At 42.7% G+C, this 19,298-nt stretch overlaps 3 protein-coding genes and 1 non-coding gene across 4 annotated transcripts; 1 reads left to right on the forward strand and 3 right to left on the reverse strand.

Annotated features, from left to right (window-relative positions):
• Positions 1-239: 239 nt before the first annotated feature.
• LOC139387596 (H-2 class II histocompatibility antigen, E-S beta chain-like) lies at positions 240-3,550 on the reverse strand. The gene is made up of 5 exons (XM_071133962.1): positions 3,432-3,550; positions 1,145-1,417; positions 737-1,018; positions 506-619; positions 240-412 (listed from the first exon to the last, which is right to left on the reverse strand). The coding sequence occupies exons 1-5, from the start codon at positions 3,493-3,495 to the stop codon at positions 357-359; spliced, it is 789 nt and encodes a 262-aa protein (XP_070990063.1). The 5' UTR covers positions 3,496-3,550; the 3' UTR covers positions 240-356.
• A 3,107-nt stretch (positions 3,551-6,657) lies between these two features.
• LOC139387604 (H-2 class II histocompatibility antigen, A-Q alpha chain-like) lies at positions 6,658-7,918 on the reverse strand. The gene is made up of 4 exons (XM_071133974.1): positions 7,861-7,918; positions 7,386-7,649; positions 6,977-7,258; positions 6,658-6,788 (listed from the first exon to the last, which is right to left on the reverse strand). The coding sequence occupies exons 1-4, from the start codon at positions 7,916-7,918 to the stop codon at positions 6,658-6,660; spliced, it is 735 nt and encodes a 244-aa protein (XP_070990075.1).
• A 2,471-nt stretch (positions 7,919-10,389) lies between these two features.
• On the forward strand, positions 10,390-10,462 carry trnat-ugu (transfer RNA threonine (anticodon UGU)). The gene has a single exon. It is a non-coding gene; the product is annotated as a tRNA-Thr (tRNA).
• Positions 10,463-10,706: 244 nt separating this feature from the next.
• On the reverse strand, positions 10,707-13,832 carry LOC139405700 (INO80 complex subunit C-like). The gene is made up of 5 exons (XM_071148122.1): positions 13,611-13,832; positions 12,250-12,366; positions 12,029-12,140; positions 11,748-11,815; positions 10,707-11,521 (listed from the first exon to the last, which is right to left on the reverse strand). Exons 1-5 carry the CDS (start codon positions 13,830-13,832, stop codon positions 11,390-11,392), a joined length of 651 nt encoding a protein of 216 aa, XP_071004223.1. The 3' UTR covers positions 10,707-11,389.
• Between the last annotated feature and the right edge of the window lie 5,466 nt (positions 13,833-19,298).

Genomic DNA, 19,298 nt, shown 5'->3' on the forward strand with positions numbered 1-19,298 from the left:
CGTCTCAGACGCACAGGATGTGGAAATAGATTTGATCAAGTTGGCCACTCGGTGGTAAACTCTTGATCTGAATGCCGGGATTCTGATCCCCATAGAAGGGCCTTGGGAGTTTCTGGCTGCAACCTCTCCTCTCCTCCAATGCAAAAGGCCTGGGAGACTGAGAAGACATTGTGCTTGGAATGATTAAGTGGTAGTCTGGGTACCAGTCTTTTTAGCTGACATTCCACTACTTGACCTTCTTGGCATATGTCACGGAAAAGGCAACAAGGAGTGGAATGTTAGCTAAAAAGACTGGTACCCAGACTAATTAAGTGGGTTCAGATCACAACCTTCAGAAGGCAGACTGGTGCGAACCACTAGATGGTGCCATAACTTTCTGGCAGCGCCATGGTCGGCACCAACACTCGTCCTTCTGAAAGAGAACGAAAAAGTTAAAGTCGCATTTCAAATTTGGACTTGAAAAGTATTTGGTTGTTTTGACATAGAATAGCCTGTGTCTCCTCACCAGTAGATTTCTTCCTGTAGTAGATCAGTCCAGCTGCTATAAAGACCACCCCCAGCAGCAGCGCACAGGCCCCGATCACCATCTTATTCTTCTCAGGACCCGGCATGGAGGGGTCTGTAATCACACAAACAATTAAGACATACATCTTATAATAAATAGACTTATAAACCCTCCCTCCCAAGCACTCGTATCTAATTCAGACACACCAAGTCCACACACACACACACTTACCCCAGTCATACAGTTTGGGCTCAGTGAGGCTGAAGTGCTCCACCATACAGGCGATTCTCTCTCCAGGTGTGGGTGTGTACTCCAGGTGCGAGTGGATCTGGTAGGTCCAATCCCCATTGACCAGCTCCTCTGTGGAAGTCACATTTGAGGTCACTTCCTGTCCGTCCCTCAGCCACGTCACTCTGATGGGTTTGGGGTAGAAGTCGTAGGCGCTGCACACGAGCATGGCCAGGTGTCTGGTACTGAACGGCTCCACTGACCTCAGCCTGACGTAGGGCTCAACTGGAGAGGGAAGAACATACTGGGTTCTTCAGGGCTCGCCTCATGCTCTTTTCATGATGTTCATCTATCTCATCTAGTATGTACTCCTCCTTATCACTACCATTGAGTATGTACTCATTCACTCACCTGCCTTATCTAGTAAGTACCCATACACCACAGGAACGTTGCTGCTGCAGTATTTCTTCATTTCCTCTCTCCTCGCGGCCAGAAAAGCAGGGCCTTTGCAGGCCGTTTCAGTGAAGTTCTTCATCCATTGTGTGTAGACCGTACATTTCTCTGTTGTGCTGTTGTATTGTCCCAGTAACTTCTTGTTGCCGTAGACCTGCAGCAGAAACTCAATATCACGGGGCTCCTCGGAGCTGAACCGACACCTCATCTCAAAGTGTCCAAAATAGCCATCTGTCAAATAAACAGTCACGAAGATGAGATCTGGAGGTCTCCTTTCTCTTCTTTCATAATATCATCTGATCAACAGACCAGAGAAAACAAATACATTCTGTGGATTTCACTCTTTATGTATCTTTGTCTATAGAAATATTATAAGATGGAATAATTCTTTATCAAAATACAAGCATGTTTAGTGCACGATTTCATCAGTGCACGATTACAAGAACGCAGAGGATGACACACTTTGGCCACTATATACTTAAATCAAGGGTGAAATTGTAGTGTAGATATTGGAGGGGGGGGGGGGGGGGGGGACGATAGGCAGACCAGGGGGTCCTCCCCTGCAATGTTTTTGGACATTTTAAAATGCATTTCCTGCGATTGTACACAGCTTGACATCACTTATTATGCCTCTCTTTAGGGTTATTTTGAGGGATATTTGGAGGGGTATTTTGAAAACACAGTATAAGTAGAAAGTTGAAGGCCCCTCCCCCCAAAATAAAAAAATGAATATAATTTTTAGGGAAAACAAACTTTGGGGGGGAAACAGCTAAGAGAAAAAAATTGCAGCTTTATACTGCTATTCTACACATTTTGTCATAAATCAGAGACAATGTTGAAGTTAGTAAGGTGATTTCTTGCAATTCTACACATTTTGGGCAGAGAAAAAAAATGCTCTTTTATAGCTCACCTCATGCTATTCTTCAGATTTTTTCCCTTCAGTTTTAAAGCAGGTTTCCTGCTACTCCACACATTTTGACATGAGGCTGAGAGAAAATGTTGCCATTTTAAAGTAACTGTCCAGTGAAAATCTCCCTTTTAAAAGTGAATATTCTGTTAACTCATTCTGTTGATGGGGTACACCCACACCATTCTGTTGATGGGGTACACCCACACCATTCTGTTGATGGGGTACACCCACACCATTCTGTTGATGGGGTACACCCACACCCTTCCAAAACTGTATGGAAAACGATTTCACACTTATTGTATGTAATTAATTATATATCATATTTCATAGAAATCTGGAAACACTGGACAGTTACTTTAAAAGTCAAATTTGGGCAAAACCCCAGACAAAAACAACAGCTTTAAACTGTATAACTGATCAACCCACCATCATACCAGGTCATGTAATGTTTTTAAAAAAAAAATGGATGAATAAGATATTTGGCTACATTTGGCCATTTCTTACCAATCTCTACAGCTTCCATCCAAAAACAAATCCTGTGAAATTATATCAATACATACTGGAGTTATTCCTAAAGAAAATAATGTACTTTTCACTCCGTACATTTTCCCTGACACCCAAAATTATTAGTTACATTTTGAATGCTTAGCAGGACAAGAACATGGTCCAATTCACGCACTTGTCAAGAGAACACATGGTCATCTACTGCCTCTGATCTGGCAGACTCACTAAACATAAATGTGTCATTTGTAAATGATGTCTGAGTGTTGGAGTGCGCCCCTGGATATCTGTCAATTTTAAAAACAATAATGCATAATATAAGGAATTTGAAATGATTTATACTTTTACTTTTGATATTTAAGCATATTTTAGAAATGATATTTACTTTATACTTAAGTATATTTAGAACCAAATACTTTTAGACTTTTACTGAAGTAGTATTTTACTAGGTGACTTCCACTTTTACTTGAGTAACTTTCTATTAAAAAGGTATCTATATTTTTACTCATGTATCACAAGTGGGTGCTTTTTCCACCACTAGACTTCAATCCCTTCAGTCTCTCTGTACAGAGACCACAAACAACAGCATTAATGTTGACTATCTCACCACTAGACTTCAATCCCTTCAGTCTCTCTGTACAGAGACCACAAACAACAGCATTAATTTTGACTATCTCACCACTACAAGTGTCTATAATGGCAGTCATTTTGCAAAGCTCAAGACGATAACTGAGACTTTGGACTGACTTTGTGTATCTTGATCAATTCAAAGTCATTCTGTGGTTCCTGTCAAACCTGATCACATCTATAGGACAGGAGCAGATTTTTACTCACCTACTCCAGACAGAGAGGAGAAGAGAAGCAATAGGTGGATGGACGAGAGATTCAGCACAGACATGTTTACTTCTCAGAACAAGAACAGAGTTAGATACCTCCTTCTGTGTCTCTATGTGGTTAATGTTGGCCTGTGTCTATAACGGAATGGAACAGAATGAGGAATCAGATTGGATGGACCAATGTCAGTCCAGTAGTGAAACAGCTCTAATGTCTTTCAGGAAGTCATTTGTTATATTGCTATGCTCTCTCTCTCACTAAGCATATCAAAAAGCACTGCAATTCATGACTGATGTGTAATTACATTACCAGCTAAAATATTGCAATCAGATTACAGATTCTTTTGAAAAACTAGATTACTTCTCAAATTACTTTTAAATTCAGAATCGATGTTTGTGAAAAAATACATTGACACTTTGTTTTCTCAATTTCATTCATTTCAGCGTTGAAGAATTGTGCAAGTTTAAGTTTGTCCGCCTGAGCGAGTATGACCAGAAGTCAGAGACCACTATGACACACCAAATGTGTTGGATGGATCCTTTGTATTTTTCTAACGCCTCTTTATTAAAGGGAAAGTAATGCAAAAGTAACTGAACGTAATCTGTTAGTTTGGGTAATTCAAAAGTTACGCTACGGATTACAATGACACTTAACTAGTAACGGATTACATTTAGAAAGTAACCTACCCGACCCTGTTTATGATTATTGATTTGACACCAGGCAAAGTCCCATACCAATTATTGCATACAATAAAACTCTTATTCCTGTCACTGTGTGTAAATATTAACCAACCTACTACTTTACAGTCTTGTTTGAGTTTCTATGGTATTGGTCGCACAATAGCTCAGACATGCTCTCCCATTCTCACTCAGTTTCAGTACATTGTATAAAAACTTCATACTTCCTCCTGTTTACCACACAACTGATAGTTAGTAGTAAATGGTGAAATGACATTAAAGTTTGTGATCATGTAAGTATTGATGCGGAGGGGGGAATTACCCACTTGCAGTGTACAATGTAAGACGGGAACAATTAATGGCTGTGATCCATTTATGTGTCTATTATTGTTAAACATCTCAGGTTGGGTGCATATTTATGATACCTTTGATTGTTTTCCCAAAAAATATTTAAGATTTTATTGACAGGCAAAAAAATTCAACCGTTACAGAGTAGTTAATAATATTATTTGCACTGGCGTTCCACACACACCCTGCACCCCCCCTCTCCAAAATAAAAGGTGGGTACGCCCTGAAGGTCAGCCCCCCCCAGATAACATATGAACATGTCATAAGCCATGGCAAAAAGGTTTGAAATGACAGGAAATTAGCTGCTAAACTTCAACCTTTTCTCTCAGCCTCAGAGCAATATGTGTAGAATTGCAGGAAATTAGCTTTAAAACAGCAACATTCTCTCTCAGCCTCATGGCAAAATAGCATGAGATGAGTTATAAAACTGCATATTTTTCTTTGCCCAGTGGCAAAATGTGTAAAATTGTACGACGTTAGCTGTTTCCCCCCTCAACAAAAAATATGAAACTGCGGTACGCCACTAATTCTTTGTCACATTGTTTACCTACAACTGCAAAAGAGGATTTTTTAGATTTCATATACAGTGCCTTGCGAAAGTACTCGGCCCCCTTGAACTTTGCGACCTTTTGCCACATTTCAGGCTTCAAACATAAAGATATAAAACTGTATTTTTTGTGAAGAATCAACAACAAGTGGGACACAATCATGAAGTGGAACGACATTTATTGGATATTTCAAACTTTTTTAACAAATCAAAAACTGAAAAATTGGGCGTGCAAAATGATTCAGCCCCCTTAAGTTAATACTTTGTAGCGCCACTTTTTGCTGTGATTACAGCTGTAAGTCGCTTGGGGTATGTCTATCAGTTTTGCACATCGAGAGACTGAAATGTTTTCCCATTCCTCCTTGCAAAACAGCTCGAGCTCAGTGAGGTTGGATGGAGAGCATTTGTGAACAGCAGTTTTCAGTTCTTTCCACAGATTCTCGATTGGATTCAGGTCTGGACTTTGACTTGGCCATTCTAACACCTGGATATGTTTATTTTTGAACCATTCCATTGTAGATTTTGCTTTATGTTTTGGATCATTGTCTTGTTGGAAGACAAATCTCCGTCCCAGTCTCAGGTCTTTTGCAGACTCCATCAGGTTTTCTTCCAGAATGGTCCTGTATTTGGCTCCATCCATCTTCCCATCAATTTTAACCATCTTCCCTGTCCCTGCTGAAGAAAAGCAGGCCCAAACCATGATGCTGCCACCACCATGTTTGACAGTGGGGATGGTGTGTTGCTTTTACGCCAAACATAACGTTTTGCATTGTTGCCAAAAAGTTCAATTTTGGTTTCATCTGACCAGAGCACCTTCTTCCACGTTTGGTGTGTCTCCCAGGTGGCTTGTGGCAAACTTTAACCGACACTTTTTATGGATATCTTTAAGAAATGGCTTTCTTCTTGCCACTCTTCCATAAAGGCCAGATTTGTGCAATATACGACTGATTGTTGTCCTATGGACAGAGTCTCCCACCTCAGCTGTAGATCTCTGCAGTTCATCCAGAGTGATCATGGGCCTCTTGGCTGCATCTCTGATCAGTCTTCTCCTTGTATGAGCTGAAAGTTTAGAGGGACGGCCAGGTCTTGGTAGATTTGCAGTGGTCTGATACTCCTTCCATTTCAATATTATCGCTTGCACAGTGCTCCTTGGGATGTTTAAAGCTTGGGAAATATTTTTGTATCCAAATCCGGCTTTAAACTTCTTCACAACAGTATCTCGGACCTGCCTGGTGTGTTCCTTGTTCTTCATGATGCTCTCTGCGCTTTTAACGGACCTCTGAGACTATCACAGTGCAGGTGCATTTATACGGAGACTTGATTACACACAGGTGGATTGTATTTATCATCATTAGTCATTTAGGTCAACATTGGATCATTCAGAGATCCTCACTGAACTTCTGGAGAGAGTTTGCTGCACTGAAAGTAAAGGGGCTGAATAATTTTGCACACCCAATTTTTCAGTTTTTGATTTGTTAAAAAAGTTTGAAATATCCAATAAATGTCGTTCCACTTCATGATTGTGTCCCACTTGTTGTTGATTCTTCACAAAAAAATACAGTTTTATATCTTTATGTTTGAATCCTGAAATGTGGCAAAAGGTCGCAAAGTTCAAGGGGGCCGAATACTTTCGCAAGGCACTGTATGTCACAAATCAGTTGAACTGTTGTCCTTTGACGTACAGGAATGTTCCGGTAGCCACTCCCAACAGTCCCAGAGTCAGGCCCACTCCACAGAATACAGCAGGACCAGCACTGGACCCACTCACCTCATGTATCTTATACTCTGTGGGACAAGAGGAAAGCGGTGCCATCAAAACATTGAAGAAATACATATTTCAACTATTATATATTGCAGTGGGAATAGTTTATGAGGAAACATTACCCTGAGTTTCAGATTTTCTTATATCTGATAGGCTTCCAAAGACCCAAGGTAATTTAATAAATACCCTATTTAGAGAAACAGTTTCTCACCCCAGAACCTGGTTTTGGGGTCCTCCAAGGCTGTGTGCTCCACAGTGCAGGCATAGACATCCCCCTCCTGTGGAGTGAAACTCAGGCTGGAGAACTGGTGGAACGTTCCATCTCTATTAGGATAGTATCGACTGAGAGACGCTCCCTCAGTCACCTCCAGGCCATTCTTGGTCCAGTTGACTTTGACAGGCGGGGGGTAGAAATGATTGGCAAAGCAGATAAGGGTGTTCTCCACCCCCAGCACCTCCTCAGCCCTGGGGTAGATGGTGCTCTCAGGGGCATCTGGGGGGGGGGGGGGGGGGGGGGGGAATACAACCACTAGCTTTAAAATCAATCTCTCACTGTAATAAATAAATGTCACTTTTCATCTTCGTTTTAATTATTGTCATAAAGTTGTTTTGCTCGTTACCTTTTACCTCAGGTGGACACTTTTCTTCTAATATCCAAAGAGCCAAGGCATCCTGACACAATCGTCTGCCTTTAACGGCATTCTTGTAGAAGTTACGAACAGTGGAGCTTGGGAATGGCCCCAGGAACTCAGGCAATGTCCAAACTTCCTGTCCACTCTGGAAGTCAGCATATACCACTTCCTCCCCATCCACCTGAAGCTCTGCCTCCGCCTCCACCTTTGTCTTCTCAAGACAGCCCTGCACATAGACGGTCTCATGAGGAACTGGAAACCCAAACATAACATACAAGTTCAGTTGAGTGATAAATACACCAAATCATTTACATCAGCTTCAATCTTTACAAAGTGATTGAACCAAATACTGGTTCAAAGTCTATTTTAAACCGTTATCACACTTCATATACCCAGTACCTTGAATAAATTAATATGACCCTGGCCCTAATTCAATTGGCATTAAAATCAATAAAAGACTTACTTTCTGCCGAAGTGCAGACGACCGCAGTAAGAACGACAATAGCCACAGAGAGGTTCATCTCTCAGTTCGTGAGCGTGTGGGAGAACTCTGCCGAGAACAAGGCACTGACAACTCCAGTGCTGGTTCTTCCTCTCGTTTACAGATACTACTGCTGAACATGCATTACCTAGACTAGAACCAATCAGAACATTTATTTCACTCTCACTCTGTATCCAGGAGGAAACAGTTTACAGACCAGATGCCTCATTTATAAAACTGGGCGGGGGATTCACGTCAAAAGGTGGCGTACGGACAAAACACAGAAAGTGTTTACATACAAAAATATTCAGATTTTTAACAGTGCGTATGCACGTCCCACGCCGGTTTTCCGTTAGAAATCACAATCAACTCGAAATTTTTACATGTGGCGGACGCTGTGAATGCTGCTGGCTCAGAAATGAAAAGGTGGTCCGACAAAAGTGGAGGTCAAAAGGTGCATCGCCTTACAGTGTTCTGCCACGGGCGGAGGAAAGGACACCGGAGCTCAACACCCCTCAACCCCTTTGCCGGTATTATAGGGGAATCCCCCCTGAGTAGTGACGGAGGGGGACACGGACATGCAAGCCGCACCGGATGATCCAGGTACGTAAATAGTATTCACACGTTTGAAAATAATAAAGCAGATGCATTCAAGTTGTTTAAACATTTACACATTATATTGTTTTTAGTCTGCGTGTTCCAGTGGGGTCGGTCGGTGGCAGAGCAGGAGCTGAGTGTTCCAGTGGGGTCGATCGGTGGCGGAGCAGGAGCTGAGTGCCCCCAGCCCCGGCGTCTCCACTGCACCTTGTGCGTCAACCCTCCAGCAGCTGTGTCCTCACAGATGCAGTCCTGCAAAAGCAAACAGACACCATCAACGCTATTAACGAGGTTGCCAAGGAGTTTAAGTGCAGGCACGGCTTTGTTTCTGCTGGTGCTTCTCTGTAAAGCTGGGCCCACTACAACACAGATCCAAGAGAACAGCTCTTGGTAATGGGAACCAGCTCATAAGCCATTCCTTGCCAGTAGATCTTGCTGGTCTCTGATAAATCGCTCTCGCCAAATCTTCCAACAGGGCCAAAGCAGCCATTGTGCGTCATTACACATTGTAATTGCATGCGTTTTAATACCCATCCATTTGATTGTCAAAGCTACCCAATTGCGTACACCTTCAGGTGTGGTAATTACCCTGATTGTAACTGACAATGACAGGGCCATTATCACATGGACAGTTCTGCGCAACGAACATGTGATAACAATATGAAACCGTGCACTCGTATCTGCCCGACTGAGGCATCGTGAACGGCTTCAGTTTAAACAGAATTTGGACTGTTTCCATTAGTATTTATGAGAATACATTTCATAACATGCATGTATTGTTTAATAATTACAGATCCAATTAAATTATTCCCGATTAAACTGGACAACATGAGGGGTTCTTTGCAAAAACATATCTCCGTTTGTATTTATCCTAAATCGTGTCTTTCGTGTGTGAACTCCAGGTAACTCATACCATGAGGTAATATTTCGATTTATTTCACACATTGGTATTAATTTTAAAGCGTTTCTTGAGATTCCATCCTTCTGCCATCGGAGTCGCAGTTTATCATTTCTCGAGTTTGTGCGTGTACATGTGGGCCAAAGTGTCCATGGAGGACCGCACATTCTCCCGTCAAGTTTGATTTTTTATAAATCAAAGTTTGCTTAAAGTGACGTACGCCTTTTGTGCGTAGCAACGTTTATAGAGGACTATGGCACTATATTTAAGCAATAAGGCACAAAGGGGTGTAGCTTATGGCCAATATACCACGGCAAGAGCTGTTCTTATGCGCAAAGAGGAGTGCCTGGATACAGCCCTTAGCCGTGGGATATTGGCCATATACCACAAACACCAAAGTGACTTATTGCTATTATAAACTGGTTACCAACGTAACTCGAGCAGTAAAAATACATGTTATCATATACTACGGCTGTCAACCAATCAGCATTCAGGACTTGAACCACAGTTTATGATCTTGTTCTAAACACTTTATACCACCAGGAGGCACTGTCACATCACCTACTGTATTTCTCTATTTTAGAAGGCAGGATAAATCCAGTCTTCTATTAGCTTTTTGATAAACCCTTTGAAATCTTGTTTGTTTTTCCTGGCCCAGTCAAGAATTTCATAATCAAAGCTGTCTGAATGGTCAAACACAGTTCACGGTTCAAACTAGACTGAACGATAACAGAAAGACACAAGCAGAGATCCAGCATAATCTTGTGTCTCTCTGGGTAGCTCGGTGTAATCTTTCTGTAAGCCTAAACCTTGTCTTGGGTCTTAGTATATCTCAATGTGGTACTCGATATAATTTACAATGGCGGTTCGGAAGGCTTTGTGGGATCATACCGGCAGCTATCGTTACTTGTATTTATATAAGGAGTCTGACATATTACTGAGGTGTGGCATCTGCATTGTAGCCAGTAGGGGTGTGGTAATTAAATAGCATATTCTCTGAGTTGCTATACAAGAAAGGCTCCATAGCTCAGTGGTTAGAGCACTGGTCTTGTAAACCAGGGGTCGCGAGTTCAATTCTCGCTGGGGCCTGACATATTTTGGCCCAGCTGATTTGTAACCCTGAGGCCAGTAGCACTTGTTGTCACACAGCAGCAGCCATCTACAGTTAGCCAGCAACTCAAACTAACCCAGCCCTGGAAAACACATTAGGAAGTCTCTTCTCTACTTCATCTCCCAGTCTTGCTCCCAAGCAAAAAAATAACAGCATCTGAAAGAGAAAGTCATCTTTTAAAGCTGTCAAATCTCATTACAGCAGGTGATTACAGAGTGTGGCACAACTAGTTTATTCAGTAAGGATGATAAGTATTTAGTTTTTTAAATACATTAAAAAACAGGTGACAATATGTTGAGTGTTATCTTACAGAGGGCAGATAAAACAAGTAGCAACACTATCATCATACATAACATAACAAACAAATATGATTACAGACAGATCAAGGAGCAATCATCATAGGAAGGTCAAGTTATCCACTCTATTGTTTTTCCTGTAGACAGCCAACTCAGATGTGTAGACAGGTAGCTAGCTCAAAAGGTCTGTGTAGACAGTAGCCAACTCAAAAGATCTGTAGACAGTAGCTAGTTCAAAATGGTCTGTGTAGACAATAGCTAGCTCAAAAGGTCTGTGTAGACAGTAGCTAGCTCAAAAGGTCTGTGTAGACAGTAGCTAGTTCAAAATGTCTGTGTAGACAGTAGCTAGTTCAAAATGTCTGTGTAGACATCCCCATCATGACGTCAGCCAGATTGGGAGTGATAGTCTCTCGACACTAGAGGCGCTTCCTTTGTTGTCGAAAGGGGGCCAAAGGTATCAATTGGATCCCTCTCTCTGTAACAGTCCCTGTTGGTCCCTCTCCCTGAGAGTCTCAGACACCTCCTAGACATTGTTCCCCATGATGGTTTAATGTCCCTCCCAGGCCATGACAGACACGCTGAACTCCCATCTCCCAGCAGGCCTTGCGGTCAGGGTACAATGCAGGTGGCCTTGCGGAGCGCCAGGTAACCGGTGACGGCGTCAGTGGGGAGCAGGCGCAGGAAGGAGAACTCCTCAGATGACGTGAACCTCAGCTTGGTCTGGGGGTCAGTGTAGTACGCCTGACACATGGACACATAATGCAGAGTGAGTGTGTGTGTGTGTAGTTCACCTGACACATACAAAATGACAACAGCTCACAGAGAGTCCATAAACATGTGTGAAGACTGTGTGTGTGTCAGTTACTCACAGGGAGTCCATAAACATGTGTGAAGACTGTGTGTGTGTCAGTTACTCACAGAGAGTCCATAAACATGTGTGAAGACTGTGTGTGTGTCAGTTACTCACAGGGAGTCCAGAGATGTCTGAGTATTTCTTGGCTGGCTTCAGGGAGGGAGGGGCATCGATGCTGTAGTCTGAACACAGCAGGCTCAAAGGTCAAATTCAGGCAATCAGAGAAGGCTCAGAAAGAATCAGGTCATGTGTAATACTGCACAGAGAAGTAGCTTATAGTTACACAGCCGTCTGTTAAAATCCCCAAAATGGGTCTTCATTTTCACTGTAAACATCTTTCAAAGCAGAAACATTGACCCAAAACATCTTTCATACACAAAGTCAGACACACTCACAATTGGGGTCATTGATCTTCCAGGGTAGAGTCCGTTCCACTGCCAGAATCTGTTTCAGGTTTTTCCAGGTCCGGTTCTTTTTTCCTGCTGCAGCTCCCCCTATCCCTGAATGCTGTATAAAGGGGGGAGAGAGGAGTGAGGCGAAGACAAGTGAGGGAAAGACAGAAAATGCTCTATCAACCAGTTATCATTTCACAAGTGTTGCCCCCCAGTCTGCTCACCACAAATATTGGGTCTTTGAAGGGCAGGGGCTTGGCTGCTGGTTCCGTTGTGGCTGGACCTACAGCATCAGACACGCCCACTGCCTTCCCCTCAGACACCGCCTCCACTGCAGTCACCTACAGGGTCAGTTTAGCAGAATGCAACATTTTGGAATGTTTAGATAGAAATATGCCAGTGTAACAGATGTGAAATGGCTAGCTAGTTAGCGGTGGTGCACGCTAATAGCGTTTCAATCGGTGACGTCACTTGCTCTGAGACCTTGAAGTAGTGGTTCCCCTTGCTCTGCAAGAGCCGAGGCTTTTGTGGAGGGATGGGTAACGATGCTTCGTGGGTGTCAGTTGTTGATGTGTGCAGAGGGTCCCTGGTTTGAGCCCGGGTATGGGCGAGGGGACGGACTAAAGTTATACTGTTACACTATGTTTATACAACATGCCTCTCTGACATGTAAAATAAGTGATCATGTAGGCTTTATTCATGGCATTTCTATCTGCAACGTTGTTTGGCAACTGAACTTGGCCCAGGGGACAGCTCAGCTGTTACATAACTAGCTAGATCAACCAGTTTGGACAAAGTGCAGCCAGCATTACAACCATTATGTAATCTCCCTACTTTTCAAGTTTTTGAGTGATCTTTGGTGTTTAGAAAAACAAAAAAAGAGATTAGAGTTTTTGACTGCAGAACGTAGATCATAGTTTTCACTGGGACTGATCTGGAGATGATGAATAAGAGGTTAAAAAGTGGTGAAGTGAGGCTTTAACCGGGCACCCTAGTCATGGACTGTTCTCTCTACTACCTCAAGCCTAGGTCCAAAAGGCTTCTTAACAGCTTCTACCCCCCAATCCATAAGACTCCTGAACAGCTAATCAAAGGGCTACCTAGACCCCTCTTTTACACTGCTGATACTCTGTTTATTACCTATACATAGTCACTTTAACTCTACCTACATGTACATATTACCTCAACTAACCGGTGCCCCCGCACATTGACTCTGTACCGGTACCCCCTGTATATTGTTACTTGATATTTATTTATTATATTGATATTGTTATTTTGCTGCTGCGGTTTAATTATTTGTTACTTTGATTTTCTATTTTTTTTTTTACTTAACTTCTTAAAGCATTGTTAAGGGCTTGTAAGTAATCATTTCACTGTAAGGTCTACCTACACCTGTTGTATTCGGCGCATGCGACAAATACAATTTGATTTAACTGTATTTTTTGTAATGGGAGGAGGACCCCTTACCACGACCAACAAAATTATTGTTACTGTATCATCGAAATCAGATCAACATTTTAATTGGTCTGTCTATTCCTCTGCCTATGTAGTACCTAGCTAGCTAACTAACTAGCTTCGGGGAAACTACCTGTGCTTGTGTCGGGTTTGCGATGGGCTGAAATTTCTTCTTCTTGCTGTTGTTCCCACTGGCCAGTACAGCAGGAGAGATGGCGGTGTTTGCAGGTCTCTTCTTACCGCGGAGCCCGGCCAGGCTAGAAGCCAACACCAACGTCTGTGTTTTACCAGCTGGCGAAGCAGTTATCCTGACCGCCCCTTCTACACCCGGGCTATGGTTCGGAGAAGCCATTTCTCTGTAAATGATTTACGCAAAAAAACGGTTAAAATGTTCATAAACACATGTTCTATTGTCATTGAAAATATTTTTCGCGTAATCGTAATCACTTCCGGGTCAAAACTAGTTCTAACGGCCTTCTTCTTTAAGGTTTTATGGCAGACTACAACCTACTAGTGTTTTTTGCCGCCACCTACTGTTTGGCTTTTTGTCAGCCTACTATTCTGCATTATTAATTCATTGCGCTGTGAAGAATTTCCCTACCAACTAACCCAACAACCTCACCACCACCACAGGACCCATTTCCCCCCAGCCAGCGTGTCTCTGTCTTATATTATTGTGTGGCCTACGCAGCATTCATTATATCCAACAAAAACAGCTCCATATCTACACTATAGGTAAATAACTTAGCAATATTTCATTAAGTTTTGCCAGCAAGATTAATCTATTAGAATATTCAGGAAGATGGTCAAGCAAGACTGATAAAGGGATAGGTGAACATACATTATACCAGGGCAGGTAGGCTACAGGTAGAGATGTAGGCAGAGGATGACGATGTAGGTCTACAGCAAGAGGTTTAAAAAGTTAGCCCAACTAGGTAATCAATAATGATCAATTATTTCCATTATCATTCTGTCACTGCATGACAATGCACATTTGTTACAGCCAACAATCATTTGTTATTGTCTTTGAAGCCAAAAACAAGACATGCATTTGTGGGAAATGCTCTAAATAGCAAGTTGTTCAGTTATTTTCATACCAATAGGCTGAAACCAAAATTGCACTAGCCTACTGGGTGAATAAACGAAAATAACAATTAGGCATACAGCTATCACAACAGATATTTTTAAATAGCAACAAAACAGCTTTTGGTTTTGAATGGTCACCATCAACGAGGGCTCCCCACCTCCCAATTAATTTAACCTCTGGCTATCAGATTAGAACAAGGTTTACAAGGCCATGTTCAAATGCCAACGTCAAATCCAAAGCAATTGGCGCACTGCCTAATCATCTGACAGGCAAAGAAAATGGCACTGTCTCTCTGCTTTCTAAAAGTGACAGAACATGGCACTGTCTCTGCACTCTGCTTTCTAAAAGTGACAGAAAATGGCAGTGTCTCTCTGCTTTCTAAAAGTGACAGAACATGGCACTGTCTGCACTCTGCTTTCTAAAAGTGACAGAACATGGCACTGTCTCTGCACTCTGTTTTCTAAAAGTGATAGAAAATGGCACTGTCTCTGCACTCTGTTTTCTAAAAGTGACAGAACATGGCACTGTCTCTGCACTCTGCTTTCTAAAAGTGACAGAACATGGCACTGTCTCTGCACTCTGCTTTCTAAAAGTGACAGAAAATGGCACTGTCTCTGCACTCTGCTTTCTAAAAGTGACAGAAAATGGCACTGTCTCTGCACTCTGTTTTCTAAAAGTGACAGAAAATGGCACTGTCTCTGCACTCTGCTTTCTAAAAGTGACAGAAAATGGCACTGTCTCTGCACTCTGCTTTCTAAAAGTGACAGAATATGGCACTGTCTCTGCACTCTGCTTTCTAAAAGTGACAGAAAATGGCACTGTCTCTGCACTCTGCTTTCTAAAAGTGACAGAAAATGGCACTGTCTCTGCACTCTGCTTTCTAAAAGTGACAGAACATGGCACTGTCTCTGCACTCTGCTTTCTAAAAGTGACAGAAAATGGCACTGTCTCTGCACTCTGCTTTCTAAAAGTGACAGAAAACGTGCACAGGCTGGGAGCTGCTCTATTTTTGTATTTATTAATAGTTATTTTATTGTGATTTTTCAGGGGGTGCTGCAGCACCCTCAGCACCCCTACTTTCCGCGGCTATGCTCTGACTACTCTGATCCTGGCAACTTTAACCTGCCTCTCTCACCTGACATTTCCAATCGCCAGCACCATGGGTCCCCCAAAGTTTACACGCACCACTTTTTTCACCGTTTCCACACATTCCTTTGTGTCATGTCCTCCTGCACACTTATCACATCTAGGAATCTCCCACCTACACACTGCTGCAACATGAGCTTAACATCTGAAATAAACTTAGTGGGTTCTGCACAAATGGTCTCACAGGATAACTGACGCATCCTAACTTAACTTCATCAGGTAAAGACTCTGCATCAAAACTCAGCAGGACAGACAGTCATCTGTGTTTCACCATGCTCTCCACCGGCTATGAGTCGCACCAAGCGGTGGGGGTCATAATGGTTCCGGAAATGGTTCCAATTGTTATGTTTCACTATATTGGATCACTCCAATATATTGGTATCCGGTATCACTCCGCGGAGGAGGGATACATCCGAGGTGAGGATTTACAGATTTACTCCTGTGTACACCTGTGTCACGGCTGGGGTCCGTACCTATATATAGACCCCATTGCCTCGGCACACGTTCTCTACATCATTTTTGAGGCGCACCAGCACCGTAGAGGATTGGAGTGATCCATATAGCTCACATAACCGTGGTTACATACGTAACCTTCGTTATGTTTCACTATATTGGATCACTCCAATATATTGGTATACCCGTACCAGATTAGTCGGTGCTAGAGGGACCTGGCCAGCCAGCAACGAAGTCCCAGTGCGGGACCGAGACGCATGGGCCGTCAGTGTGGAAGGGGGGTCCCGACACAGTCCCCGGAAGGGGAGGCAACGCCCAGGACCGTTGAACCAACCGCAGAAGGAGGTGCCACATTTACCCGATAGTACCTAGAAAAGGTGCAAGAGGAAGCCCAGCTGGCCGCAGCACCGATCTCATCGAGGGGCACTCCTCTCAGTAGAGCCCAGGACGCAGTCACACCTCGTGTTGAATGTGCCATTACAGATCCCAGCACTGGCATGCAAGACAGATTTTAGAAACACTTAAAGTAAGGGCTGTATTTATATTTGGCTCTATTTAGGCTACGATTCAAAAATGCTAATTAGCGTCAAAGTAGACATAATATAAGACTACAAATCCCTACAAGCTCATGCACGTCATCTCTAGGAAGTCACCTTTGCTAACAGGTACATTTAAAGAAATGTAGCCAATTTACTCATTACTACATTAGATAGTTAATCCAGAGATTCTTACCTTTGCCTCTATTCGGCAGTCTTGTCCAGATCTTGATGGCATTTGTAGTTCTTTATGATGGCCACATTATCATCAAATTAACATTTCATTTGTTGGGGGTAAACACAGGCGAATACACTGATAAAAGCTTGTCCAAGAGACATTTATATGGTTATTAAAACGTCATGCCAGGGTAAGCATACACAAAACATAGTTCTTATTTTGTGTTTCTAAAATCTCCTGTGAGAAAAATGAATGGTACCATTTCCTTGTTTTGTAGGTTTTATGGGTATTATGACTCATAATGTGGTACTCTATTAGCATCTCCCTAACACAGGGGTAAACTACTCCATTTATACTTCCGCAAACCTTCCAAGAGGCCTTCAAAATAAAATTATTATTTTTTGTGTGAATTACTGGCAGACTAGAGGTGTGTTGCGTATTGCTGCATTTTGCAGGCTGTTGTGCACATTTTGGTCCACAGAAAATGGAGGAAGGGGAAATGTTAAATTTCACCACCATCTAACCCTGCACCTATACACTTGCCGCATTCAAAACAACTGTGAATTGGGAACTCTGAAATCTCTGACTTCAGACTTCGTTCAAGACAACTGGGAAGTTGGGGGGAAAAACAATCTCAGACTGGGAAAAATAGTTTGGAATGGTCCAAATCAGAATTCCAAGTTGGAAACTAGCGCTCCGACTTCTAGCGCTCCGACTTTCCGGCCTGAAGATCACTGACGTCATGATTTGACCTTTGAGTTCCCAGTTATCTTAAAGCACCAACTATCCCCCCAAAAAAGAACCCACCACCCCATCACACTACTTTCACACTAAACGATCCTACATCAGGCCTGGGAGGATGGAACCCCTTCTTTCAAGACTCCCTGTAGATCTTCTGCACTAAAATCTATCACACCCAAATATTTATCCCTGCTGCAACTACCACATCTATCTTCTGTGATTTCTGCACCATCAGCATAGAGCGGTTGATCACAATGGCTAGAAATGCTAGAAATCCAACCTTACTAAAACTCATCCTCTCTGGATCTCTCTTCAGGCCGACTCACTGGGGGGCTCCCAGTCAAATCACTCACCCTTGGGCTCTTCCCCCCAACTCAAACTCTGTTAATCTCAACCCTTCGCTCTCTCACAGGGCTCTTTGGATCCCCAGCTGCATGGGAACATAGTCCCTTGCAAAAGTATTCATCCCTCTTGGCGTTTTTCCTATTTTGATGCATTACAACCTGTCAGTTAAATTTATTTGAATTTGGATTTCATGTAATGGACATACACAAAATAGTCCAAATGGGTGAAGTGAAATTAAAAAATAACTAGTTAAAAAAAATAAAAAACTGAAAAGTGGTGCGTGCATATCTATTCACTCCCTTTACTATGAAGCCCCTAAATAAGATCTGGTGCAACCAATTACCCTCAGAAGTCACATAATTAGTTAAATACATGATCTGTCACATGATCTCAGTATATATACACCTGTTCTGAAAGGCCCCACAGTCTAAGGGTAACCACCAAGCAAGCAGTACCATGAAGACCAAGGAGCTCTCCAAACAGGTCAGGGACAAAGTTGTGGAGAAGTACAGATCAGGGTTGGGTTATAAAAAAATATCTGAAACTTTGAACATTCCACTGAGCACCATTAAATCCATTATTAAAAATGGAAAGAATAAGGCACCACAACAAACCTGCCAAGAGAGGGTCGCCCACCAAAACTCACGGACCAGGCAAGGAGGGCATTAATCAGAGAGGCAACAAAGAGACCAAAGATAACCCTGAAGGAGCAGCAAAGCTCCACAGCGGAGATTGGAGTATCTGTTCATAGGACCACTTTAAAGCCATACACCCCTACAGAGCCAGGCTTTACGGAGGAGTGGTCAGAAAAAAAGGCATTGCTTAAAGAAAAAAATAAGCAAACACGTTTGGTAATTGCCAAAAGGCATGTGGGAGACTCCCCAAACATATGGAAGAAGGTACTCTGGTCAGATGAGACTAAAATTGATATTTTTGGCCATCAAGGAAAACGCTATGTCTGGCTCAAACCCAACACCTCTCATCACCCCGAGAAGACCATCCCCACAGTGAAGCATGGTGTTGGCAGCATCATGCTGTGGGGATGTTTTTCATTGGCAGGGACTGGGAAACTGGTCAGAATTGAAGGAATGATGGATGGCGCTAAATACAGGGAAATTGTTGAGGGAAACCTGTTTCAGTCTTCCAGAGATTTGAGACTGGGATGGTGGTTCACCTTCCAGCAGGACAATGACCCTAAGCATACTGCTAAAGCAACACTCAAGTGGTTTAAGGGGAAACATTTAAATGTATTGGAATGGCCTAGTCAAAGCCCAGACGTCAATCCAATTGAGAATCTGTGGTATGACTTAAAGATTTCTGAACACCAGCGGA

The sequence above is a fragment of the Oncorhynchus clarkii genome, chromosome 3, assembly GCF_045791955.1.
Source record: "Oncorhynchus clarkii lewisi isolate Uvic-CL-2024 chromosome 3, UVic_Ocla_1.0, whole genome shotgun sequence".
NCBI classification, from domain to species: domain Eukaryota; kingdom Metazoa; phylum Chordata; class Actinopteri; order Salmoniformes; family Salmonidae; genus Oncorhynchus; species Oncorhynchus clarkii.